Source organism: Crocodylus siamensis, chromosome 2 (assembly GCF_052110815.1).
Source record: "Crocodylus siamensis isolate JL-2025a chromosome 2, ASM5211081v1, whole genome shotgun sequence".
Taxonomy (NCBI): Eukaryota; Metazoa; Chordata; order Crocodylia; family Crocodylidae; genus Crocodylus; species Crocodylus siamensis.
This window is the reverse complement of record NC_143396.1, coordinates 38,979,160-39,006,792: the sequence shown is the minus strand read 5'-3', so window position 1 is coordinate 39,006,792 and position 27,633 is coordinate 38,979,160. Positions and strand designations below refer to the sequence as shown.

The following is a 27,633-nucleotide window of genomic DNA, read 5'->3' as shown; positions in this document are numbered from 1 at the left end:
TGGAGCTCCGGACTGCCGACCGCCACAGAAGATATGATCAATTTTCCATCCGCACAGTATACTACTGTGGAGGTTAAAGTACTTCACACTGACACCAAGTCTTACAGCATGCACTTCCCTGCACCTCCCTTCACTTTTATCTTTTGGTAGCTTACTTCTCTCTGTGTGCACTTACTACCACTTACCCACTTTCAGGGTCACCCATAATACATAATCAGTTGACCTAAAAGCAACAAAATGCTACCTGAAGTACAGACCTGTTAGGTTGTGAGGAGTTTATTGCCAAAGTATGATTGATCAAGGAGAGAGGGGCAGATATGAAGAACAGTTTTAAAGCTTCTGTTTAGAAAAACAAGTGGTTTAGAGAGATTATATGCATGTTTTCATTTTTTTTAAAATTTAAAAAGGCATCTCTGCTCATTTAGCATGCTATAAAAATACTACTATTTTTTAAATTGACTGTCCCTTTCTGCATCCACCAGTTATCTCAATTTACTGAGATTACACATCCAGCATTAATAGCTATAAAACCCAGGTAGGACTCGACATGGACACTATTTTATAAAGAACAGTAGAAATAAAATAGAAGTCTCTCATATCCTAGCTGTGCAAGGCAGAATGGGCCCCAGTATTACATGATGCTAAACACCTGTGAAAACAACCATGAAGAGATTTTTGTGCTACCGCTATACACAGGATATCCTCAGTGGGTCTTTTTTTCTTCAGTGCTCAGAAGAGGAAGTTCTGGTTTGCTGCACTCTAATCCCAAGCCAATTACTAAAAAAACTGAAGCTTTATTCTGCACTGCCTCTTTCATACAAAGTTTTACTCCAAACTACTTTACTTGTATTCTTCTCTGGTTATTTAACTTTAATTTGAGGAGTGGAAGGGAGGGAGGGCAGAAGAAATCTAAGATAACTGCAAGGGGAAGTAATATGTTCTAAGCTTTTATTTGAAATGATATGACAAATGATTGGGTGAAGGGATTTAGTAAAAACTGTGGTGAGACACTGTTAGCCGAAGAGAGGGAAGACAATAGAAACAGGAAACATGCACCATCAGTTAAAGTTAAATGAATTTTTAGAAGAATTTTCAATCAACTTCCACAAAAGAACAGCTTGCTAATAGAGATGTTTACAGGAGGGAGAATGATACTATAAAGGCTCATTTGGTCTGTGAAAAACTGGAGCTTTTCACACTTGCTGAAATTCAGGTTTAGAGAGACCTTAATAGAAGGAGTTTCCAGTAGACAAACGGGGAAAATTATATTACACATGATGGGGTTTCTTTAATTACAATTTGATTTACTCCCTGCGTTTACAATAAAACAGATTTGTACAGTGTTGCTAATGCACAATTAGTGGTGCACTCCTAACTTTACTGATCTCTTCATTTCTGTGCTCAGTGAGTTACTCCCTGGGAAATTCCTTATACCATGGAAGAGGTGACACTTTCTATTTTAACCAATAGTCATAATTTTAGAACTCCTACCCAACTGGGAAAATGTCACATTTTTCTCTAGATCCATTTAGTCCCTATCACTGCAAATGACAAACTCCCACTCAGGGAAAATGCTCTGGTGGCAGCAGCAAGAATGGCTGTAACAAATTCAGTAGTTAGAAACCAGAGTAATAAGTACCTTAAAAATACATAAGAGCATAACAGGAATTAGTAGACTGCTGGACCAGGTGCACCTTCAAAGCATTTCCTTCAGCACCAGTGCCCAATCATCAGGACTGAGAAAGTTAACTAATTTCTTTACTTTCTATGCATTTATATCTACACATACAAGACCTCTCCCATGATCTAAACCAGTGGTCTCCAAACTTTTTTGATCGCTCACCCCTATCAGTAAAAAATGTTTGAGCATGCACCCCCAATATATGTATATTTATATAAATATAAATAGAAGTTCTAATATTTTCTTCCCGCACCCCAATGGATCGTCTTGTGCACCCCACTTTGGAGACCACTGATCTAGACTACTACTGCAAATCTGACTGAACATACTAAATCTATCACCCCTCAGGCAGCAACCAGAACTAAAGGTTGAGTCAGCACTACAAGCCTGCGGGATTCCAGAACAACAAAAACACAATAAGCATGAAGTATTTAAGGGTTGGCTCTGCAAGGAGAGAATAGGGAGATCTGCAAGGAGAGAATAGGGAGATCTATCCCTCTCTTCCTGCCATTGACTGAAGTTGACCTACCAGTAGAAGCTTCCCTACCCATGGTTATCATTAGAAATGTCTAACCATGTACTGTTCCTACCACCTCTTACAAGAGTCACTGCAACCATCTGACCTTGCCAGGCACCAAATGACACAGGTGTGAGGCCAAGTGATCTAGACATATAAGTAGATTCAGAAGGGGCAAGTAACAGCAAGAAAAGATCATGCAAATCTCTCCATTTTAATAAGGCCATAGCAGAAAGCTATGTAAGAACACTTTAGTTACTATGGTATAAAGGGCTTGACGTTTTAGTAATCTTTCAGGAAAACCATTACGTTCGTGGGAAAGTATGGCTAGATGGGACCTCATGAGGTCCACTAGTCCATCCCCCTGAAGCTGGCAGGTTCATCCCTAGTAAACCATCCCATCCAGATATCTAATTTGCTCTTTAAAATTTCCAGGGATGGAAAAGAGTTCACAGCTTCTCTAAGGAGCCTGTTCCAGTACTTGGCAACCTGCATAGCCACAAAGTTCTTCCCATCTCCACTCTAAATTTCCTCTCCTGCAGCTTGAAACCATTACTCCTTGTCCTGTCCTTTATTGCCTTACAGAAGAGTCTATTTCTATAACCACTCCTCAAATATTTGAAGACTTATCAAATCCCGCCTTTGGTCTTCTCTTCTCTAGACCACTGGTTTTCAACTTATGGTCTGTGGACCTGGGGGACTACAGACTCTAAGGGGCCCACAAAAGATGATAAAAAGTATGTGTATCCCCCCAGGTCTTTCTCTGCAGGACTGCAGCCTAGCCAGCCATTCCCCAGTCTGTATATGTGATGGCAATTCTTTCATCCCAAGGACATGCTTGTTAAATTTTATGTGGTTGATTGTGAACCATTTTTCTAGTTTATCCAGGTCATTATGGATCCTTGCCCTACCCTCTAGAGCAGAGGTTGTCAACTGGGAGTACTTTGGAAGACCCAAGGGGATACACACAAGTGGGGACAGAGCGCTGCCACCCACCACCCCATGCTGCTGCCTCCCAGGGGAGGGGTGGGGGGAAAGGAGAGAGTAGTGGCACTCTTCTGCAGGCTGCACAGGTGCTGCTCAGCCGGCCAGACGTGGAGGGGGGCGCAGAGAGTGAGGAGTTTGAATGTGGTGGCCGCTGCCACCCACCACTGCCACCGCTCTGTGTCACAGCTGCACGCCACCTTGCCTCCCCCTCTCCCACCCCCTCCCTCCCTCTGTGTCTGGCTGCCAAAAGGTTGCAAACCCCTGCTCTAGAGTGTGGGCAACTCCACTCAATTTGGTGTCATCTGCAATAGAAATGGTTCTGTGTCCTCAATTCAAGTTACAGTGGAATTAAGACAAAATACATAGAAAAGTTTAAAGTTTTCTGATCTTCTGCGAGGGGAACAAGTTCACCTTTCTTTTCCAAAGACTGTGGCTATTTCATTGCACATTTTTGGTAGGTCATCCTAGTTCAAAGAAGTAAGATAATCTACAGAACCACTATGGCTCTCAGTTTCAACATAGCAAACCTCAATGGAAATAATATATCTGGGCTGGTATCTTGTTTCTGATAAACTGAATACTGTACATTCTTCCTTCTCAAAGTAGTCCAAAACAACCACAAAATTATCAATGTTCTTATTCAATGCAAGTAATAACATCTCAATTTTCATTTCGCTTTTCCTAACACGTTTTCATAGTTTCATAGTTTCTAGGGTTGGAAGGGACCTGAGCAGATCATCTAGTCCGACCCCCTGCCATGGCAGGAAAGAGAACTGGGGTCAAACGACCCCAACAAGGTGTTCATCTAAACTCCTCTTAAACACCCCCAGGGTAGGAGCCTGCACCACTTCTCTTGGAAGTTGGTTCCAGACCCTAGCCGCCCTGACCGTGAAGTAGCGTCTCCTGATATCTAACCTAAACCTACCCTCTGCCAGCTTGTGACCGTTATTCCTGGTCACTCCTGGTGGTGCTCGGGGGAACAGTGACTCCCCCAATGCCTGCTGATCCCCCCTGACTAAGTTTATAACAGGCCATAAGATCCCCCCTCAGCCTTCTCTTTTGGAGGCTGAACAGGTTCAGGTCCCGTAGCCTCTCCTCATAGGGTCTGCCCCCTGACCATGCGAGTGGCCCTCCTCTGGACCCTCTCCATGCTGTCGACGTCCCTCTTGAAGTGTGGTGCCCAGAACTGGACGCAGTACTCCAACTGCGGCCTGACCAGTGCCACATAGAGGAGGAGGATCACCTCTTTGGACCTGCTCGAGATGCATCTGAGGATGCATGACAAGGTGCGGTTGGCCTTCCTAACCGCCTCCCCACACTGTTGGCCCATGTTCATCTTGGAGTCAATGATGACGCCCAGATCCCTTTCCGCCTCCATGCTGACAAGAGGGGAGTTCCCTAACCTGTAGGTATGGTGCCGGTTGTTCCTCCCGAGGTGCATCACCTTGCACTTGTCTGTGTTGAAGCCCATCCTATTCTCGTCCGCCCACCCTTGTAACCTGTCTAGGTCCGATTGTAGCCTGTTGAATCCTTTCAGTGTGCCCACGTCCCCCCCACATCTTAGTGTCATCAGCAAATTTGAACAGGGTGCTTTTTACCCCCTCATCCAAGTCACTGATGAAGATGTTGAACAGTGAGGGCCCAAGGACCGAGCCCTGCGGAACCCCACTGCCCACGTCCTTCCAGGTTGAGAAGGACGCACCTACTACCACCCTCTGGGTGCGGCCCTCCAGCCGGTTGGCGACCCATTTGACTGTGCGGGTGTCTACACCACAGCCCCCACTGCTGCCCCTGCATCTAATGATCTGGTGATCTGATCGTAAAAGGCCACCAGGTTGGTCTGACAGGACCTGCCACTGATGGACCTGTGTTGGTTGCCCCTAAGCATGCAGTCCCCTGCTGGCCCCTCCGGGATGTGTGCAGGCATAATTTTCTCGAACAGCTTGCCTAGGATCGAGGTAAGACTAACTGGCCTATAGTTTCCTCCTTCCTCCCTTTTTTGAAGATGGGAACCACGTTGGCCCTCTTCCAGTCCTCTGGTACCTCACCAGAGCACCACGAGTGCTCGTAAAGCCGTGCCAGGGCACTTGCAATGACCTCGGCCAGTTCCTTTAGAACTCTGGGGTGGAGATCATCCGGGCCGGCTGACTTGAATATGTCCAACCCCTCCAGAAGCTCCCTAACTAAATCCTCGCTAACCCGTGGCCCAGGTGTGCCTCCCCCAGGGTCCGAGGGGGGCTCAGCAGGGAGGTGGCTGTTCTGGTCCCTACTTAGGAAGACGGAGGCAAAGAAATCCTTAAACATGTTAGCTTTGCCGTCTGGTGTGACGACCAAGTTTCCCATAGCGTCCTGCAAGGGCCCCACATTACCCGGGACCTTATTTTTACCCTCTATGTATTTAAAAAAGGACTTCTTATTGTCCTTAATCTGGGAAGCTAGTCCCAGTTCCATCTCTGCCTTGGCCTTCCTAACTACCCCCTAACATCCCCGAGCAACTACAGAATAGTCCTCCCTGGTGATGACCCCTTCTTTCCATCGGGTGTAAGCCTCCTTTTTAGCAAGGAGACATTCCCAGATGCTTTTGGTGAGCCATAGAGTCTTGTGTGCTCTCCTGCTCCCTTTGATCCTCATTGGGATTATCTTCCTTTGGGCTTGGAGGATTGTCTCCTTAAGGAGCGACCACTCTCCTTGGACACCTGCCTCCCTTCCCCTCCGGGACCTCAGCACTTCTCCAACTATCCTCCTTAGCTCGTTGAAGTTTGCCCTCCTAAAATCTAGGGCTGCTGCCTTACCACATGCCTTTGCCACCTTGCGCTGGATGGTGAATTCTAGCAGGCGATGATCGCTGTCGCCCAGGTGGTCGAGCACCCGCAGCCCCCTCACCAGGTCATCACCTGTGGCCAGCACTAGGTCCAACAAGGCGTCTCCCCTGGTGGGACTGTGCACCTCCTGGGTTAGATGGAGGTCCTGCACTCCGGCCAAGATCCTACGTGAGCATTCAGACCTGGCTGACTTCTTCCCAGCAGATGTCTGGGAAGTTCAGGTCCCCCATGACTACCACATCCTTAGCCTTCACTACCTCTGTGAGCTAACCCAAGAATTCCTGGTCAAGCTCTTCTCCCTGGTTGGGAGGTCTGTAGTAGACTCCCACCATTAAGTCTCTTTCCCCTCGACTGCCTTGTACTCTAACCCAAAGCACTTCAGAGTGCCCCTCCCCTGACTCCTTGCTAATTGACGAGAATGTGTATTCCTCCTTAATATAGAGTGCCACACCCCCACCTCTCTTTCCTATCCTGTCCCTCCTGTACAGCCTATAGCCCTTGACATTCACCGCCCAATCATGCGTTTTCAATAGTCTGAAGTTAATACATGCCATTTAGCTTTCCCTAGCTTGTTTTCCAAGTGTAATTTAAACAAAAAGCAAAAAGTTAAGTACATGCTTAAATTCACCATTGCTCAAATGTGTACAAAGATATCATTACCTTCTAATCCTTAGAGGCTTAGCCTCTAAAAACTGTTGGTTCAAGTGAAAGCCCATTAATGGACAGTTTTTGAAGTGCACACACCTGCATGCAGATACTAACTCCCCTTCATTTTCTTTGTACATCATGTACTACTAGTTCCTTTTGAGATTTTTACTATCAAAATTCTCTTAACTGAGGGCAGATACTTTGTGACACATAATAAATTGACCTATCAATATTTCAGAATCAGTAAGCTTTTTAAACTTCTATGTTGAACTCTATACTGACAAATATTGTGTATTTTAGGCTCTCCTATTTACAGTCCCCAGCATTGGGTACTTCTATTCTCTTGAAGATGTAAGGCAGAGCATACCTTAAGACCAGCAGTGCTCAACCCCTAATTTATGGGTCAAATCTGGCCTTTGGGTGGGTGTTATCCAGCTGATGGGCCTGTGGCCCTGCACACTAGGTTGGAAGCACGGGGCCCAAACCCAGCCCATGGACTGCCTCTGTATCATTCACATGACCAGGTGAGCCAAAACCTTTAGCAACATTCTTTCAGATATTAACCAGCCCACAAACTATCAGCATGGACATACTGCAACAGTTGAACACTACAACATCCACGCCTCTTACAGCTAACAACAGACTTTCCACCAGGGCATCCCACAATTTATCAGTAATTTACATCACCCTAAAACAAAGGTGGCCAGAACTAGCAAATGTTATACTTCACAGGAAAGAGCAATTGACAAGCTTGCGGGATACGTTTCCCCATTTTCGAGTAAGACTATGTCGGTCACCGCTCAGACTAGAACCGATTAATAGTAAACACAGATCAGAAAAGTAACACAGTTCAATGTAATTATGAAAGAAAAGGATAAGGACAGTTCCATATCTCTTCCAAGGTGACCCAGGTTTTTTTGTTCATTTTCCAATGTTGGCTGAGCTGTCATTTGCCAGAAGATGCATCCAGTATGTTGAGAAAGGAAAGTACAAAGGATGAGGAATGAAAAAACAATCCACTTCAGGTATTTTGTTTCATTCCTCCCAGTAGTGGGAGATTGAGAGGTACAATTCCATGAGATTTAATACACCACTCAGCTGCCAAAAGATACTAGTTTTACAACTTTATTACAGAAATGGTTCAGTGAACAATTCAGAAGGCTGAATGTTCAGAAAAACCTTTAGTAGGACACTACAAAGTCAGAATGAAGTTCAAACCACACAGTCAGAATCAGCCAACTTAAATGGACTACACTCTGCAGCCAGCTAGTACTAAAATGATATCCTCCAACACTGGGAAACATGGAGTGACCAGATCAGAGAAGGCTTTCTCGTCTATACTAAGTATTAATGAGGCCCAGTGCAACCCAAGTGGATATAAGAGAACTTCTATTAGTCAGAGTCCAATGAACTGAGGTTATGGTATATGGCAATGTAACCTACTTGCAAACTCCTCAACCTTTAATAGGCAAAATGGTAGAGTGTATGTAAATTTTCTAATTTTCTTAATGGAAGATTCTCTCAACCAGGTGTACAGCCTGGTTATGAAGAAACACAGGTGCACTTTTCAAAGCACATTCTAATATATGCTATACTTCTTTTAACAGTTGCGTGAAGATTGTCCCCTTCCTAGCTTTTTGTCCATCCTCAGAAGTGCACTGAGCCCCATTGATTTGATGGATTGTGTGATGTTACCGAGAGGTAGCACTGATTTTTCAAAGGATGGGTACAATGCAGAAAACAGCATATGGCTTGATATATGAAGAGAAAGCAGATTCTAGGGGCAGAGGCAGGGTGGCAGATTTGGAAGAATGCAGATAAATTCTCTCTCTCAACTTTTGGTCTTGTATTTGTTAAATATCTAGAACAACAGGATGCCCATCCCTGGGCACCGTAGTAATATGAGGTGATTTTTGCATCTAAACGCCAGATTATCTAAACAAGTTCTGCAAAGAGCTCGTCAAAGCAAACAAATGTAAGGCTTGTGTTTGGGCATCCTGATCCTTGTTCAAATCAATAATCATACTCCAAACAGGAACTTTGACTATCTTCCTGTTACTAAGCAAAATGCAAACTGATGGGAAAAATTTTCATAGTACACATACAATCTGTACTATTGTTACAGACAACCTTATGAATTAAAGCAAAATGCTCTGTTTGCTTGGGATGATACACAAAGGCCAAGTGTTTGGAACCTTTACATTTTTCTGATGAACCAAGATTTAAGAGTTTGCCTGGAAAATGGGGGCACAAAAGAAGAGCACCTCTCCCTCTGACCCCCTTAGAAAAAAGTTTCTACATTTCCTGGGTCTTGCTAAAGAACTATTTCAATCATTAGATGCTGAGAAAATGAAATCTGAGCCAGGGAATTTTAGTTGGGCTAATTTAAACCTTTCAGTTCATTTAAAGCTACCCCTACTGAATACTCCATACTTCTGTATCTCTTCAACAGGATTTAAAATGGCCTTGCTCAAGCTCTATACTATTCCAGTTCAGTCCTCCATCACAAAAAGGCAACTCAGGGTCAAACACTTAAATACTGTTAGGTTATGCATTTTTTTTACAAAATACAAAGGAGGGCAAGGGCAGATTCCCGCTTGTTTATGGAGGACTTGGACATGTCCGCTTACTCATGCAGAAACAGGTATTAGCGATGAACCCCATCTTGTATGGCAGGTAGATTGTGTGCCGCTGACATTACAGGAAAAATGCAGAATGTGGAGGTGGGACAGGAAAAAAAAAAAAAGATTAATTTTAGACATGTTACCATGAAACTGCTAGTTTCTAAGAGGACATTACAGACAGAGAAATTTAGGACTGAACAAAGGGAAAGGGGTAAGCAAATCTGAAGTCACCAGAACAAAGATGATAGTGGAAAAAGTGCAGGTGGACAAAGTCCTCCAAGAACAGAAAGAACACTTATGGAAGAACAGCATCTTTTAGGAGCCTTTGGTGTGAAGAGGAAGGGAGACCTAAAAGAACATATTAAGGAATGAGCAAAGGCACCGATTCAACAGTAACTATTCCATTCTGACACAGCAATCCTTCTATACTACACAAACCTGGGTAGCACTGTGACAGTACACACCATAGGACACTAACATGTTACATTAACAGAAGGCAGCAGATATGAAAATATAAAACATTTGAAAGTTAATATTTTTAAATAGCTACAATTTAAATGTATGAAAGCAATACAGTTAAGATTCTAACTTCAGAGTTTTACTTTTTGAAGATATACTCCTACAGCAGATGCACGTTTTCCCCTTCTCCAAAATTCCTTCTTGGGTCAAGGCCACACCTACTAAAACTTCAACATGAAGTTTGGTTTCGTGGCTGTATTGAACAGTGGGGTAAGTTTTAATGTTCCTAGCTGCTGATTCACAGAATCATTACATGTTTTTAAAGAGATTTTTGTTCACAGCAGGAACTGTACAAAACAGAAAATAATCTAAGGAAGTGTGTTACCGTGGAGATAGGAATAATAAACAGTGTTCCCAAGTTCCTTCACACCCACCATGCCAGGATAATCATTAGATGGCCACCTCTAAAAAACAAAACAAAAAAAAAACAAAAAAAAAAAAACCCCAAAACAAACAAAAAACCCCATATTTTCATGTACCATATTTACTTGAATCCAAAATAAGGTATTTTCCCCCTTCAACATGGGGAAAAAACACTCATCTCAGAGTCAAGTACAAGATAGGGACAGGTGGCTGATGCAGCTTTGGCTTCAACCCTGAACCAAGTTTGGAGCCACTGCTCCTGCCCCCCACCTCTGCTGTGTCCTCTCTCCACCACACTTATGGCTCTGGCCCTAGTTCACCCCGTGACATGGCTCAGCAACAGCAGCTGCCATGCTGGCAACCCCACCCCACCCCAGCCCTGCTTCCTCCACAACTACTACTGCCCAGCCACGTGTGGATGAAACCAGCATGTGCTCCAGTTTGGAGCACAGCCAGAGCTGCAACTGAAGATAAGCAACAGGGGGGAGGAATGGGGCAGGAAGCAGGGTGGGAGGCAAATAGCAGAGGAGCACAGACCCTGGGAAGGGAAGTGGTGTTGGGAAGACAAGTGGCAGGCAGCATGGAGGGGCAAATGATGACGGAATGCAGCAGGTAAGCAAGTGGTTGGTGGGGCAGGAAGCAGGGGGCCAAGGAGCAGGGGTCAGGCTGTTTCACTGCCTGCTACCTACCCTCCTGCTGTTGCCTGCCTCTCTACTGCCCCTTTTACCATTGCAGCAGCTTTGGAGGGAAGGCGACAAATTTATAGTGGCCATGCCCCCAGCATCAGATTCTACACATGGAAGAGTATAACAAATTTATAATTCTTCCATGTATTGGGGGTCATCTTAAATTCAGAGTCATTCTGGATTCAGGTAAATATAGTAATAGTAAATTGCAATGTGAAATTTGTCTATACCTGAACCTTTGTAACATTTTCCAAACTGGACCATCAGCAGTTTCTTCTCTGTTCTAAATCATTCCACAGAACAATTCATCTTTGGCACAGCAATCCTAGCTCACTTACGTGCATTCAAGTCATTTGTGCTCTGTATGCAATTGAGATCCCTGTGTTCCTGTGCGCTCTGTGTCCACTAGAAATTATAAGGTTACATGAAAGTCACTTTCACTCTACAGAGCCACTTCACCCTGTTCAAATGATTAAAGCAATGGAAGACAGAACAGATAAACTTGAAAGTTTCTAAAATTGTATTCTGGTTCTAGCTAGGGGTCTCATTATGCTAGGGACTACAAAGAGAAGATGGTATCTGACATGAAGAGCTAACAATGCACTGAGGAGAACAGAAGAGAAAGGAATGCAACATATGATCTCATACAAAAAGATTAAACAGGTAATAATTCCAAGTAGCACATTCAATTTTTCAGCATTAGGGAAAAGGTGGGAGGGCGAGAACAACATTTGTGGTTAGTCTCACATGCCAAACACTATTAATCTCGCACATGTAACGTAAATCATAAAGCTAGCCCTCCTACTCTCTAGTGGGCATTACAATCTAGTAGAGATTACAGACACCTGGTGGGACTCCTCACATGGCTATTCTCTGCACAGAAGGGACCAAGTAGGGAAGACAGGTGGAGGTGTAAGTCTCTATGTGAGGGAGCAGTATACCTCCTTGGAGGCTGACGTTGTCTCCAAAGAAAAGCGGCTCGAAACTCTCTGTGTCAAACTAGCGGGGGGGAGGGAAGGGGAGAGTGTGGTGAGAGAGACCAAACTGTTGGTGTATTCTACAGATCACCAAACCAGAGGGAGGAGCTCAATCTGGTGTTCTCTTGAGAACTGGCAGAGGCTGCGTGAGCATGGGACACAGTCATCATGGGCAACTTCAATTACCAGACATCTCTTGGGAGGAACACTCAGCTATGTTAGATCAGTTACGTTGCTGCCTGACCTGTATCAAAGAGCTCTACCTGATTCAGGAAGTGCGTGGGCTAACCAGAGGTAACACTCTCCTAGACTTGGTCTTGTTTCAAAGGACACCATCTGGTGAGCAACTTGAATATAGACGGCAGCCTGGACAACAGCGAGCACAAAACTATCATGTTCACTGTCCGTCACAAGGCAGGCAAATCAGCTAGCAGGGTCAAAGTTTTGGACTTCAAAAAAGCGAAGGGCAATAGTAGAGGAAGCACTGTGGGGCCAGGGACTGAAGGTGAAAGGAGTACATGAAGAGTGGTCATTCCTCAAGGACACAATCCTCAAAGCACAGAAGTCGTCTATTTTCATGTCAAGGAAAGGTAGCAGAAGGACTGGTAAGCCCTTGGCTTAACAGGGATAACATGGTCCTTGTGAAAAAGAAGAAAGAGGCATATTAACAATGGAAGCTTGGGACAGTTCCCAAGGAGGACTATACAACTATGACCCACACCTGTAGATTGCAGATTAGAAAGGTTAGGTGGCAACTGAATTTAAACTAGCAACAGAAATCAATCTGATTCAGGAAGTGCATGGGCTAACCAGAGGTAACACTCTCCTAGACTTGGACAAATGACATGATCTGGCGAGCAGCTTGAATATAGAGGGCAGCCTGAGCATCGTGTTCACTGTCCATCACAAGGCAGGCAATAGCGGGGTCAAAGTTTTGGACTTCAAAAAAGCGAAGGGGAATAGTAGAGGAAGCGCTGTGGGACCAGGGACTGAAGGTGAAAGGAGTGCATGAAGAGCGGGAGGACAAGGGGGTGGCCACTATCTTGGTTGCTGGCTTCCCTTCATGCCACCCCACCAGCTGGTGTCTTCCCTTTCCAGGTGGGCTGCAAGGCAGCGAGAACCGCTAGCTCCCACTAGGAAGCCAACCTTTTATTTTGATTACTTTTTTTCCCAGTTGATTTCATGGACAGTAAGTAGGCCCCTAGGTATAACAGAACAAAAATGGTGTCTAAACCAGGCTCTATTTTCAGCCTTAGATTTGATTTTTTTTTTTTTAATACAACTTTTGCTTATAAGTCTAGGTATAACTTTTCTGCATTTCTTGTTTTTGTGTCAAGTGTGAAACAGTCACTTAACACATTTGAATATATGTACCGTAATCAAACTGCTCCCTATTTTTATGTTTATTAATTCAAATAGAGCCTTTCCTCACTCACGCCACAATTTCACACAGCAATCTAAGAACGTTGCTCTAGGAAAACAACTCAGTTAGCCAAACACTGGTCACTGCCTAATCCGGGGATGCTCAACCTCTAACCCACAGAGCGTTGGAATCTGACCCACGTGGATTCCCAGGTGTTGCAAAATATGGCTGCAGGGGAACAGTGGCGGTAAATACCGCCACCCTCCCCACTGCCAAAATCCCAAGCCTCGCATGATAGGTTGGAGCCAGGCGATGAACTTACCCCCCACATGGCCATCTGGAGCAGGCCACGTACCTTTCTACGTATGCAGCCTGATTGGGGCTGGCCTACACCCCCCTTTCCCCACAGAGCCAGGCCACACCACCTCCCCCTTGCCCTGTGGCTGGGCCATGCTCCCTCCCCCTGCACAGCTGGTTTGGCTATGTATGGGCCACAGCCCTTTCCCCCACAGAGAATGTCAGGTTGAGACTGGGCCACAGTCCCTCCCCTACAGGGCTAGATCAGGACTGGGCCATGCCACCTCCACCCCTGCTAAGCTGGGTTGGGACCATGCCAATGCAAGCCCCCTGTCCCCATATGGCTAGATCAGGGCTAGGCTGCGCCCCCAGATGGGGCTCTACTGCACATGCTCCAAGCACCAGATTGGGTCACCCAGCTGGATCAGGCACTGTCTATCTGCCCCCACGGAGAAAAAGGTTGGGCACCACTGGTCTAACCTACTATTCTCTACAAGGAATTGTTATATTTACAATTCACCTAAAAAGATTCAATTCTGATGACTAGAAGGATCATAAATAAAACCTAAAATTAAGTACCAATTTCAAAACTACTCTATTACTTAACAGAATAGTTAAGCATGGGTAATAAATAAAAATATTAAAAACAGAAGTAGAAACATGATAGTTGTAGATAGTTAAACTTCTATATACAGGATAAAAGTGAGCTGCTAAGTTAGAATATTACCAAAAGTGTGCAGGGAAGAACTACTGCAACTACAAGGCTAACAAAATCATTTCAATCATATGCTAATCAGGATACTATGTTGTCTCACAAAGGAGCAAATACAAACTGTTTTGAAGGAGATACAAGAATTGATGCACACGGCAGCTATGGAAACACTTGCCCCTTAGAAGCTGCCTTATACCCGGAAGCATGAGACTTTATATCCTTTCCAAAACATATTCAACACCTTACTATAACAACTCTAGGTATTCTGGTTAGCCATGTAAATAAAATCAACCAACCACACAATAGTCTGTAAAACCATAAACAAGCAAGTGGATGTTGCATTAAAAAAAATCTCATAAGAAGTTATTTTGGAAGGAACCATTGTATAATTAGGGATTAGTTTCTAGTTTAAACTGAAAGCTACCACCTAAAGTTATTTTGTAATTCTTTAAATATAAATAAATAAATAGTTATTTAAAGAAGTATGGACCTTATCTTTTTCTTCTTGTTTAGCTTAGTGGAGAAAATACATTTCTTGTTCACTCTTAAAACAAGCACAAGAAAGCATGGTTGAGAATATTCTAATGATAATGGATGTTTAAATGATTTACCATTCAATAAGCAATACTAGCATTATTACCTCGAGGCAGATAAAAGTTACTACTAGAGCAAGTAGTAACTCACTGCAATGCAAAACTGTGCCACAAATTTTAAAAACTTCAGCAGTCATTTTTCTAAAGCAAGAAAACAGAATTTATTAAAAGAAAAATATAAAACAGAAACCAAAGTGTAAAGCAATGGATAAAATCATAATAGGAGTTCTGAAAGTGAAAACATACATAGTATGAAACATCATAAATACATGAACAAAAGATAAGAAAAGTGGTAATAATGCTATTAAATAGTAAACTGCAAAGTAGGGCATAACTACATTTTACTGCTTGTACATATTATATAAAAATAGCCTCTGAGTTCTCTTTACTATAACTTTAAAAAAAACCCCAAAAACAAATGCTCAGGTCTCATGTCCTAACTTCTCTGTTGGGAAAATGGAAGCATTTCAGCAACGTTTTAGCAGGATATGAATGGTTATTTTTAAAAGACTTTATAATTCCCATTTGTTGTCAGCATCCAAGCACTTAACTTGAAACCAATGGAAGTGTCTCAGGACTCAGCACCCTTGAAAAATCAGGCACCTGTGCCTTGGTATAAATATAAGTTAGCCCTCAAAATGTAAACATACAAGCAAAACTTAACACAAGTGGAATAAGGAAAGAGAACCAAAAGTAGTTTTTAACACTTATGCTTCATCTCAGGGACTTAGTGAGGAGACCTTTTTGGATACATTACCCTTTGTGCACTCAGCTTGTGGACTGTGTTGAGTAGTTCTCAAATTGACTCAGCTGCTATAATGCTGGCAAACAGTCACAACCGTGTGCAAAGTGCACACAGGCTTAGGCCAGCTTTCTCATTCCCACTTTTAGTAAACACTCAAGAAAAGGAAGAGGGGGTGGGGAGGGAAAGAAAAGAAAAAGAAACAGGAAATCTACTTTTTATAACAAGCAGTGCCTCAAAGCCTGCTTTTAGAAATAATTTAAGATGGTATCAAACATAAGTAATGTAGCTTCTCTGGCAAGTATCTTCCTCTGCCCCAAAGATTGCCTTCCTCCTTTTGACAGATATCCTCCCCTCCTACCCCTTCAACATCCTCTGGAGACAATACTAGAAAATCCTTTCCTGTACAACCACCACAAGTAATTACTGTAAACATACTGAAACATACATCTAACTACCTTGTAATGTCATGGCAATTCTGACCAAAGACATCAGGTATTACACAAAATCCAATGTGTTCTAATACTTGAAATTCCTAAATCCTTATATGACCGACTGTGACAACCTTCCAAACATGGAGCCACTGTAAGTGGCAGTCGCATTCCTGGATACACCTCTGAAGATACCTTTATAGTAGGGATCTGCAACCTATGGCCCATGGGCCAAATCCAACCCTTGAAGAGACTGGATCTAGCCTGTAGTAACCCAGGGAATCTGCAGCTTCCTCCAGCCACAGCAGCAGAGGAGGAGCCCTAAGGGTCCTACTGCCCACTGATTTCATTTATTCTCTCTGCTGCAGTAGATGCAGCAGCCCTAGGGTCCTGGCACTTGCCTTTTTCTCACTATTCCCTTTGCAGCGTCTGCTGATTGCCAGGGAGGTACAGAGACTGCAGCCCACACAGGGACTGAGTCATATGCAGCAGCAAAAGGTTGACAATCCCTGTTCTAGGATGCATGCTGCAGCTTGCTCCTGTCACAAACACAAATCAGAGTTAAACAAGACTTGGATCAGCCACTGCTGCTACTCAGAAACTTATGGGTAGCCAATATTTTATTATGATGGTACCTGAAAAAGTTAAGGAACAGCCAGAGAGATGTCAGTGGAAACACTCATAGGAAAACTTTATACTGAAGGCGAAAGAAATCCCTTCCTCCCCAGAAGACAAGACACTCAGTTAAAGGAGAAACAAAACCAAATTCCACTACCTTCAGATATGTAAGAAAATTGATATATATGTTCTTGGGGATACCAAAGTTGCTATAAGCCTGTGTTCTGGAATTACTTTTAGCTTCATCAGCAGTCAGACACAGAAGCTTGCACAGAACATGAGGTTTGCTTCTTGACTACCCAAGCCACTATGCTCAAGACAGAAGAACCTAAACAGTGGAGCAACCTTGAACTAATTTGAAAATACATAATGTATCAGGATGCATACAAGACTAACTAAAAGGAAATTTTAAAAAAGAGACGCTCCCTGTTGCACCCTTGAAGTTCCCAGCCTTTGAAGATTTAATTTTTAAAAAGCTGCTGAATTAAAGAAAAACATAAGTCTTGGCTTGAAAGTTTTATAATACCTGACGTTGTTACAAGGGAATGCTTTCCCAATCTTAATGCACTTCCAGTACTCTACCTGTGCCAAATAGCTGAAAGAGTGCTATTGTTTATGCAGGCTTTGCAGTATTTAGTGCTTGGCTACTGCAGAGCCACCAGAGGGAGTAGCAGTTAACTTCCAGATGATGTTCCCACAACTCTGCAGAGAACATAAGCAATGCCAGCACAAAGGACGAAACAAGCATTCTGAGACAGACCTTCAGGTGAACACACAGAATCCAATCATTTTTAAAAAATGCTACAAAATCTTCCATTCTGAAAAGGCCTTTTGAGTTCCATTATAAATTTATTTCCTTTGTTTGACAAGTAGCTAAGGATTTAAAGGTGGGGGAAAATCTAGTTTAGCTTGAGAAGCTGTTGAACAATTAGAATAAGTATTTGACTGTATCTCTTTAAATCAGAAATCGCATACTACCAGGCAGAAGACTTTTGAAAAGCTTTATTAAGTTAATTTACTTCTTGCATCTCTAGAAATTAACATAATTCATTAAGTGTGACTATTCATATTTAAATCAGACCATTATTCATATGTAAACCTCCTTCTTATTTGTTCCCTTATGTTACCCACATTGTCTGTGCATCTTCCATGTCACAAATCTAAAGACAAGACTCACAACTGCATAGTAAATCAAACGGTGCTTAGGCTAGGAAGGAGAAAGACAAAGTGCTTTCACTCATAATCACAGAAAAGTATTCATAATAAAGTAAATGGGCCAGCATACTTTCTTTTGTTTAAAATATTTTCATTTCAAAATTGGCTCTGATGTAGAAGTTATCCTTTAGGAAAGAATCAGCAGTGTCTTAAAACAGCTCTGATTCAAGAAGCAAGAATCAGCTTCACCTCAGTCCCCAGAAAAAATCATGGAGCAGGTCCTTTAAGAATCCATTTCTAAGTACTTGGAGGAGAAAAAAAAAAGTGGTTAGGAACAGTCAGCATGGATTCACCAAAGGCAAGTCATGCCTGGCCAACCTGAATGCCTTCTATGATGAGATGACTGGCTCTGTGGATGTGGGGAAAGCAATGGACAATAATATACCTTGACTTTAGCAAGGCATTTAATACAATCTCCCACAGCATTCTTGCAAGCAAGCTGAGGAAGTATGGGTAAAATGAATGGACTGTTAAGGTGGACAGAAAGCTAGCTGGATTATGGGGCTCAAGGGGTACCGATCAATGGCTCAATGTCTAGCTTACAGCCGGTATCAAGTGGAGTGTCCTAGGGGTCAGTCCTGGGGCCAGGTTTGTTCAATATCTCCATTAACAATCTGGAAGATGAGATGGATGGCACCCTCCACAATTTTGCGGCTGACACCAAGCTGAGGGGGTATAGTAAATACACCAGAGGGTAGAGCTAGGATTCAGTGACAAACTGGAGGATTGGGCCAAAGTAAGTCTGATGAGGTTCAACAAAGACAAGTGCAAAGTCCTGGACTTAGGACAAAAGAATCGTATGCACCGCTATAGCTTGGGAACTGACTGCTGAAAAGGACCTGGAAGTTACAGTGGATAATACACCGGATGAGTCAGCAGGGTGCCCTTGTTGCCAAGAAGGCTAACCACATACTGGGCTGCATTAGTATGAGTGTTGCCAGAAGATTAAGGGAAGTAATTACTGTGCTCTACTTTGCACTGGTGAGGCGACATCGGGAGTACTGTAGTCAGTTTTGGGCCCCCCACTACAGAAATCACGTGGACCAACTGGAGAGAGTCCAGCAAAGGGGAACAAAATGGTGAGGGGGTTGGGGGACATGACTTCTGAGGAGAGACTGAGGGAACTGGGTTTAGTTAGCCCACAGAAGAGAAGACTGACAGGGGTGGGGATTTGATAGCAGCCTTTAATTACCTAAAAAGGGATTCCAAAGAGGATGGAGCTAGACTGTTCACAATAGTGGCAGATGACAGAACAAGGAACAATGGTCTCAAGTTGCAGCAAGGGAGGTTTAGGTTGGATATTAGGAATAACTCTCACTAGGAAGGTGGTGAAGCACTGGAACAAGTTACCTAGAGAGGTCGTGGAATCTCCATTCTTGGAGATTTTTAAGGTTCAGCAAAGCTTTGGCTGGGATGATCTAGTTGGGGATGGTCCCACTTTGACCAGGACACTGGACTAGATGACCTCCTGAGGTCCCTTCCAACCCTAATTTTCTATGATTCTATTTTGTGTTCTTTACCATGGTAGCTAATCTCTTTCTTCTGCTGCCTTGGTCATTAAGGATATGTAGAAGAGGTTAGAGAAAATAACTCTAAATACAGAGGTGGAGACAGAGTAAAGTTTAAGACAACTGATGTAATTCCTCAATAGTGGTAGCCATTTTATAACCATGAATTTGGGGCAAAAAAAAAATAGCAAGTACAACTCACATTAAAAATTCCATTTGAAAACCAAAATAGAATACAATAGTTAAACTAGGCACAGCAAACAAAGATCAAGAACTGCTAGTTATCAAAACATAGGTACATTAAAAACCAATTTTGACCTATGAGACAAAAAAATGCTCTGGAATAATACATATCAGAAATCCTAGGCTGATACTTGTGACAGGGAGACAAAGAATTCCCCAACAAGCAGACTGAGGGGATCAGGAGAACACAGTTTCATCCATTTTAAGAAATACCACAAAGTCTTCCTCTCTGAAAAACCTTTCCACTCTGACATTCACTAGAACTTCTTTTACCCAGTAAGTCTTGACTAAGCAAAAGTCCTGAAATAAAAAACACGTGGCTTGCATTTGAAAGCTTGTTTAACTTTACTACACTTGTGGTCCAATAAAAAAAAAAAAAAAAAAAAAAAATCTCTCCCTAAGGAATCTTTCGAGTTTTGCATAATTTCTGGATCAGAGTACAACATCCCTCTTACTCTACCATATCGTAGAAAAGCAGTTGACAATAATAAGATTTTCCATGCATGTACTAATCTCTATCTTTAAATATTTTCCCTAAACAGTATTAAATTCTTTGTAGTACTCTATTCCTTTAAATAGGAAGATAGCAACATGAATTTAACTATAGTTCCTATTCCTATGAACTTGGCAAGCATATGCATCTAGGCAAATCTACAGTAATCACCAACAAAAAGTCAGCATTTACCAGAAGTTGCCATCCACTGGTGTCAGAGATCAGTCACATGTATTTATGTAAAAAATAAATAACTGTGGCAGCTTATCTGTTGGCAGGTGTACTGTGTCAGGCAATAGTCTATGTGTAAAACGAAAAAAGACTTTTAATTCTTTCTGTTTTAATTACACTATATGTTTTCAGAAGCAACATGCTGGCACATTCTGAAGACATACAAAAAGGAAAGCTCTCACAAGGCATACCAGTGCTTACAGTATCTCTTTAAAGTGGTGATTTTGAGGGATGCCACATGCTCAAATAAGACACTATTTAGATGCATTACAAGATGTGTTACTAGAAAATGTAAATGGCTATAAAAGTGGTGCCAGAAACATTCTCTGAAGCAGCCTAAAAATTCTTCTATTTTGAAAGAATGTGTTATTGTGGCACAATACAAAATTTCCCTCTCTAAATCTGGCCTGCTCCACACAAGATGGTGTGTTACTGGATAACTTAATCTGGTAGATTAAGTTTCTCAGAAAGTTTCTTAGTCTAGGCCAGACAGCATAAGGGATTACCTTGGTAACTTCGTAACTGCTGGAAATATGGGTTAAAGCATCAGTGTCAAACTCACCCCATGCTCCAGGCCAGATCTGGACCACAGGACTCCTCATCGGTTAGATCCATATGGCAAGTAGTGTCTATAGTGGGCCCCATCCTGGCTAGCCATGCCTACCAGTAGGGCTGATGGGTCCTGAAGGACCAGCACACCCCAAGCCAGATCCAGTGCATGGGCCTTGTTTGACTTCCCTCATTTTAAGTATTTATGTGCACATTTTAGTGAGTACTAAGCTCTAAAAATGCTGAAAATAAGCATCCATAATTCCTGTAGCTAACCCCATCCTTCACTTACATGACTATCACAAATACAGCTTTCCACAAAAGTGTTTTCATAAACCAAAATAAACGACAGTTCTATTTTGACTACAACATGGCATTTGGAGCCAACAGCCCTGCCCCTACTTACTGTTTGACTGTAGGCAGGGGGGCAAGATAGTATTTCATTAGAATGCTGATGAGTGATTAATGTCACACTGCTGGCTATCATTACCCAGTACTAATTGCTTCTTACAACCATTCATCTTTTATACAAAAAGTTAACTCACCCAATTGCATAAAAGAACTTTGTATCACCACAACAAATTCCTGTAACATATCTGATGTTTATGACAGCTATGAGTAATATCTGACTGAGAACTGTCACATAGTCACCCTTGTATTTGCCACCTGTCTGTCCCATGCAACATTATATATTGCATTTCAAAAACAAGGGAAAGCAAATATATTAGTCAGTTAAGTGGAGATAAGTAAACTCTGGATTAGAAATGGAAGTCAGGAATCTGAATCTATCAGTGTGATCCATAAATACAATACAGACATAGTCAGATCAGCTAAACAAGGTTCATTAGAAACATTAAGCTGCTTTGTGGAATAGACAGGTGTTCATTGCTAATGCTGAGAAACTCCTGACAGTAGAAACTGGTGAGAGGGTGTATATACAGGCATTCCAGCCTGCAGCTGTCCCTTCTCTGCTGCCTTAGCAGAAAGATGCCCCAAACCTTCCCCAGACTGGAAGACCCCAGTCTAGGGAAGTTGCGTGGGAAGTTTTGTCAATTTCTCATAATCCTACACCCCAGGACCTCCAGTATCATAAGGAATATCGTTTTCCCAAGCTCCAAACTTATGGAAGTTCTGACTTTATTTTAGGGACATAACATTTGAAGCAAACAGGGATATAATGCCTTTCCTAGGGTTCTAAAAACAAAATGTACAGATCTAGACAAAGGAATTCTTGTACACATTTCCATGCCTTAGTTTCCTCACTATTCAAGTACAATTTAAACCCAAAGAAGATTCCTTTTAGTTTAAAATCATCTCTCTTCTGCACAGCATCTGCTCCACATCAGTCTGTCCATCTCCAAAGTTCGCAGTTGGTGACCTTCCACTCTCCCATCCCAGCTCCCTCTAATGACTGCAGAGAACCCAATAAAACTTTAGCCACCTCTGTAAGCCACCTCCCTGATCAGCCTCTTTGGGTGATCTACTGCTTGGTTACACAGACCTGGAATTCAGGTTTTAAAAAATTGCCTAAAACAGATCTTTAATGGAAATTTCAACAATTAGTAATTTCTCTTTCCAGTAATAAAAACAAAACACTAAACCAGATGTCTCAGGAGCACAGAAAGGAAGTACACATTATCCTGCCCATACGCCTGCAGAATTACAATGTCTTCTTTCACATGCTTCCCAGCATCATCTCCTGCTCTCATTTAAACTCAGCAACACCCCACTTCAAAGAACTTTGTCAAGAAAAGCATAAAGGTCTTTATCCTCTAGATCTAGGCCAACCACATATCCTTGATACCTTTTTATAAACAAATCTGAGAGTGCTTGTTAGGTAGCACTGTACTATACTCTACCCTAGAAAAATTAAAAACACATGAATAGTTACTAAAATAGCAGCTTTTTGAGCAAAAATTCTGATGTTTACCCAATACTAATGAGAAAATTTTGAGATTTGTAAGACCAAAAAGAATCCACCTTCCTTCATATCAGACCGAAGACTAGCTCCTAGGGAAGACTAATTCAACAACTTGCGATTAAACTAGATGAAATGTTTTAGAAAATCATCTAACCTCAACATGAAGACGACCAGCAATGGGAAAATTACTGCACATCTTGATCATCTGTTCCCATAATACTCACTATTAAAACACCTGCACCTTATTTTTAGCATAAACTTGAAAGACTGGACCTTGTTGTCTGCTCAAGTGTGCCAGCTTGAAAAGCCTTGTAGGATCTAACAGCCTCTTCCTGTACTAAGGAAAACAAATGCTTCAGAAAGGCTATGAACTTCATTGTATTAGCAATCTTAAGATAATTTAGAACCCCTGAAAAAAATTAAATGAATACACTGAAAGATATTTAGCTATCTGTAGTGTTAAAGAAATGTTAAGCTTTTTCTCAAACTAGTAAGGAAAACAGTAGTCACAAATACAAGAACATTTCCTGAACAGTGATATCTGCAAGTGAGACTTGATATAAATAAAGAAAGCAAGTTACAGCAGGAAATAGAGCAGGCAAGCAGGAGATAACAAATAATATGTGGTCTGCAGTGAATAAACTGAATGCTTGAAATCGGTTATAAAACCTGTGATATATTTGTGATTAATGAGAAATCTTCATCTCCCCTTACCTTGCAATCCTGGAAAATAATCTCACTCAAAACCTAGATGGCAATGTTTTATGGTAAAAAAACTTTTAACTCAGTAAATTTCTTGCTGTGATTAACTCTGAAAGCTGTGATTGCCCAAAAAAATTACAATTCATTGTTAAATTTTTCACTTACAGATGAAAAGCCACAGAATGCTTTCTGGTCCTACAAGGAGTCTTTTTGTATGCAGAAACAAAGCAGGCCAAAATCATTATTTGCCTGTTCAGTAAGATCCATTTCTTGAAAGCTTCCAAGTTGATCACAAGTGTTGTTTCTGACAATGAACCTCTTAAAATATTAATCCCTATGGTTGCTCACTACAGAAAATACTAAGAAGCAAAATGGAATGTTTTCTACATCTGTCAGTGTGGATAAAATATTCAAGGTAGATTTGTACCTACAGATTAACCTAAAAAGATGCATCTACTGAGCTCACCTGAGAAAAATATCCATTTTGGTTAGTCTATAAGATGCAAATCTACCCTGCCTTCTACTTGACTTCAGACTAACACTGCTAACTGTCTCTAAAAAATTTCAAGCGTTTTTAAATCCCCTGAGAATTCAACTTTAGTTAAACCAGCCATTTGGCTGACTGACGTTAAAGAAATGAACATGGCTAAAAATCAGACTGGAAGATTGAACAAATTTTACATCATTCTACCCTGCTAGTACCAACCATAGTATTTTTGTTTAATTATCATTTTCCATATTGTTTTACTCAAGATGTTTTTCCTTTTTTTTCCCCTGTACAATGAGTTAATGTCTCAGAAGGAACTGGTTATACAACTAAATATTTGCATAGGCGCATTTTATCCACTCTCCTATGCAAAGAAAAAGCTCAAAAGAGAAAACGACTTTTTTTAAACATCTGCTGTAGTAAAAATGTTTAGATCATCAAAGCTGAAGTCTGAAAGGACAACTATTATTTCCAAGTTTGTGCATTTGACAATGCTTCCTGTACAGTAAATTTAACTTCTGCATGAATCACTGTTCTTCCTATTCCCAAACCATTGCTGTCATGACAATATCATGTCTTTATTCATTGTTCTGGAGAGACCTCATATGTATTCTCTTCCTCAATTATTTCAACAACAGGGATAACAGAGAAGCTGCTTCTGTTTGAGTTTAGCTTGTGATTTCAAAGAGCAAGAAGTTATCTGAATTTATAAAATTTGGACAGAATTAAAATTCTCCAGCAGATCCAAGGATGCATCTCAAGTACTTATGCTGTAAAGGATTCTACCTTCTTCCAACCAGATATTTCTGTATTTTCTTTATTCTCCTGCAGCTTTATGTATGACAAATACAGCTGAAGTCAATAGAGCATCATATAGTACCTGAATGCCGCGTAAAAAATTAAAACCATGACAAATGCTTGTGCTCATACATAAACATTATAGGACTTGGGATATATTTACCACACGTAATGCAATCAATATAGATATGTCCTTAAAACTATTTAACAAACATGAAGTACAATTCTACAATGCTACTGTCTTTCACTGTACTGTATGGTCTTTTAAAAAAGAGGGTCCTACTACAAGTACTAGACATCAACAATATTCTTTACAGGCTGCTGGCAGACATGGGGGAAAAAACAGCACTTTAAACTCGGCATGCTCCTGCAGTGAATCCAGCACATGCCCAGAAGAGGCAGCACCTTAGTTGCACATGGTTTTTCCCAGCATCAGTAGAGACTGGTGCTTTAGTGGGGCTTTTTGGGTGTTTTTATCTGAAGCACCTGATCTATACAGACACTGCAGAGCCACATCAATCTATTACAGTGCTGCTTCTTGTAAAGTGTATTTTATTATTTTTTTACATCTGTCAGAGCTCTTAACGTCTGAATACCCATTTAATGAAATTACTAACTTGAAGGCCATATCATTTTCAATCAAAATAACTGCCATGGCCAATTTGTATCCTTAAAAGGTTAATCAAAAATGGAGGACTGTCAAGCAAGGTGAAAGAAATTGGAGCAAAGAAATCAGGCACATTTCCCCATCTTCCTTAGGTATGTTGTAAGAGTGAAAAGGAAGACAGCTCTATGTATCAACCACCAATCACCACCTGCTTTCCCATGCCCCTAGAGCTTAGGTGGTGAGCACTGCCACTGCTCCCTCTCCCTACCTCCCTGAATTCAGCAGCAAGTGTCAAAAGAAGGGACAAACAGCTGTGGTGCTCGCCCTCGCAGGCTTCGAAGCCATGCAAAAGGCGGCTCTCAAGCCAGACCCTGCACTGACAAGCTGGTAAGCTCAAAGCTCACGGCACATGCAAAGCTCTGGCAGGAATCACACCAACACGCTGGTGAAATCAGAAAGCTCTCAGACCCATGGCATACAGCCAAAGGGGAAAGAGCCACACCTGATCTGCTATGCCCTGCCTGGAACTACACCTGCACTCAAGGTTCATCAGAGATGGCAAGGGAGGTAGGAAAAAAAAAAAGGGGGGGGGGACTAGACAGGAAGAAAATACTCTGAACATACACTTAGCCCATCATTAGCAAGTATAGCAAGTGGCTTCTTCACTACTCATCCACAAACATGGAAGAAAAGATGCACTGGTACTTGGTGGTAGGTGACAGTTTCTTAGACCTCAGTATGAGATAAGTAAGTTTTCACTTCAAGAAATGTAGTGCATGGAACTGATCAAGGGAGTTAAATTCTTTATTTCCTGAGGCACAGTTTAAAAAGCTGGAGTTCTGAAGCAGGGTACGTGGGAAAGGAAAACAACGGAATGTCCTTCAACAGCAAATAAAGTTTGTACCAAGACTAAGCATCCACAGATTTCACTGAAAGCAAGATTAAAACAATTTGTCTACCTCCATGTAACAATGCACATATTCCTCTAACTTTGTGCTAGCACATAAAAAGGTTGATAATCTATAACAGAAACAAGACTAGACTTCGTTTTCAAACCAGGTCAAACAACATTCTAGCCAAAGACTCTCCTTCTAGTCCTTTTAAAATGAAGACAATACATTCATGGAAAGAACTGAGTTCTTTTCCCCACTTACCTCATCACTTTCATCTACTTCAATACCACCGTCTTTGTCATCATCCATTTGCTTATGGATTGTGCAGAGAGCTTCCAGACTGAATCGGTCCTCTTCAGTAAAGCATGGTGGGCTCAATGAATTGCAATGATCTGGAGGACAAAGAGCACACAAATCCTAGTTATTAGTGCCTTGAAATGTAAAATTTTTAATCACAAAGCTCTTTTTTCCTCCTGGGGACAAAGTGGCTCCTTCAACTTCAAAATAACTAAATATCACTTTGTAATTTAGTGAAGAAATTCTTGGTACCTTGACTGTAGGTAACCATGGCTATTGCTGCCAAGTTCTAGGAAGCTTTTTGGGTGACATTCCTTGCAGAGAAGTTGTGGAGGGGTGGGGAGGGGATTGGGAAGGGTTGGTTTGCTTCTTGATCTTTGCGCAGGACCCATAGGGAAGACAGAGAAGGAAGAGATACATTCCCGCAGGAGAAAAAGGTGTTTGCTCCCCTCCTGTAATCCCCTTTGCCTAACCATGAGACCACACGATTTCCCTCCTTTCAGCCTCAAGTAAATATTGCAACAGCCAGTATATTTCTCCCACTTCCTCAATCACTTTTCTGGCAGCCAGCCCAGCAGAAAGGGACAATGAGGAGAAAGAAAAAAGAGAGGAAAAAGAACAAGCAGGTCCTGGTATTGCACTATGGGTTCTTAAGTGTCCACAGTCCTACTGATGTGGAATATTCCACAGAGGCTGCAAGAAAAGGAAACATAACATTGACAGGTCAAAGAGAACTCATGAATGTCTGCATGACATAGGAGACACTACTCTAACAACTGTTTCATAATAATTGACCAAACTGTTAGGTGGGTATGTAGTACTAGATCCATTAAGAACATCTTCAAACGTTTTAATGAACCCAACATGAGAATGTCCAGGCACTTAAGTAAGTTGGAAGGAAAAGCAGACTCATGGAAAATTCCACTGGAAAGACAAAGACGGTGAAGAACACAGCCATAGCACAACAGGATACGTTGGGTTGAAGGTTACTGCTTACAGAGTAAATGTGCACCCACTACCTTGAACAATATTAAGGATAAGTACTAGGCCAAATGGGTCAACATATAAACGCACTTTTGGAACACAGTGTTTATTAAAAACGACTAAAA

General features: G+C 41.9%; 1 protein-coding gene across 2 annotated transcripts in view; it reads right to left on the bottom strand.

Annotated features, from left to right (window-relative positions):
* The window catches only part of STIM2 (stromal interaction molecule 2), a 149,451-nt gene that overhangs the window by 35,083 nt on the left and 86,735 nt on the right, over positions 1–27,633 (bottom strand). For both annotated transcript variants that reach the window (XM_090035731.1, XM_090035730.1), the window contains exon 2: positions 26,489–26,619. In XM_090035731.1, coding sequence (XP_089891857.1) covers positions 26,489–26,619 — 131 coding nt within the window. The remainder of the gene's footprint in view (positions 1–26,488; positions 26,620–27,633) is intronic.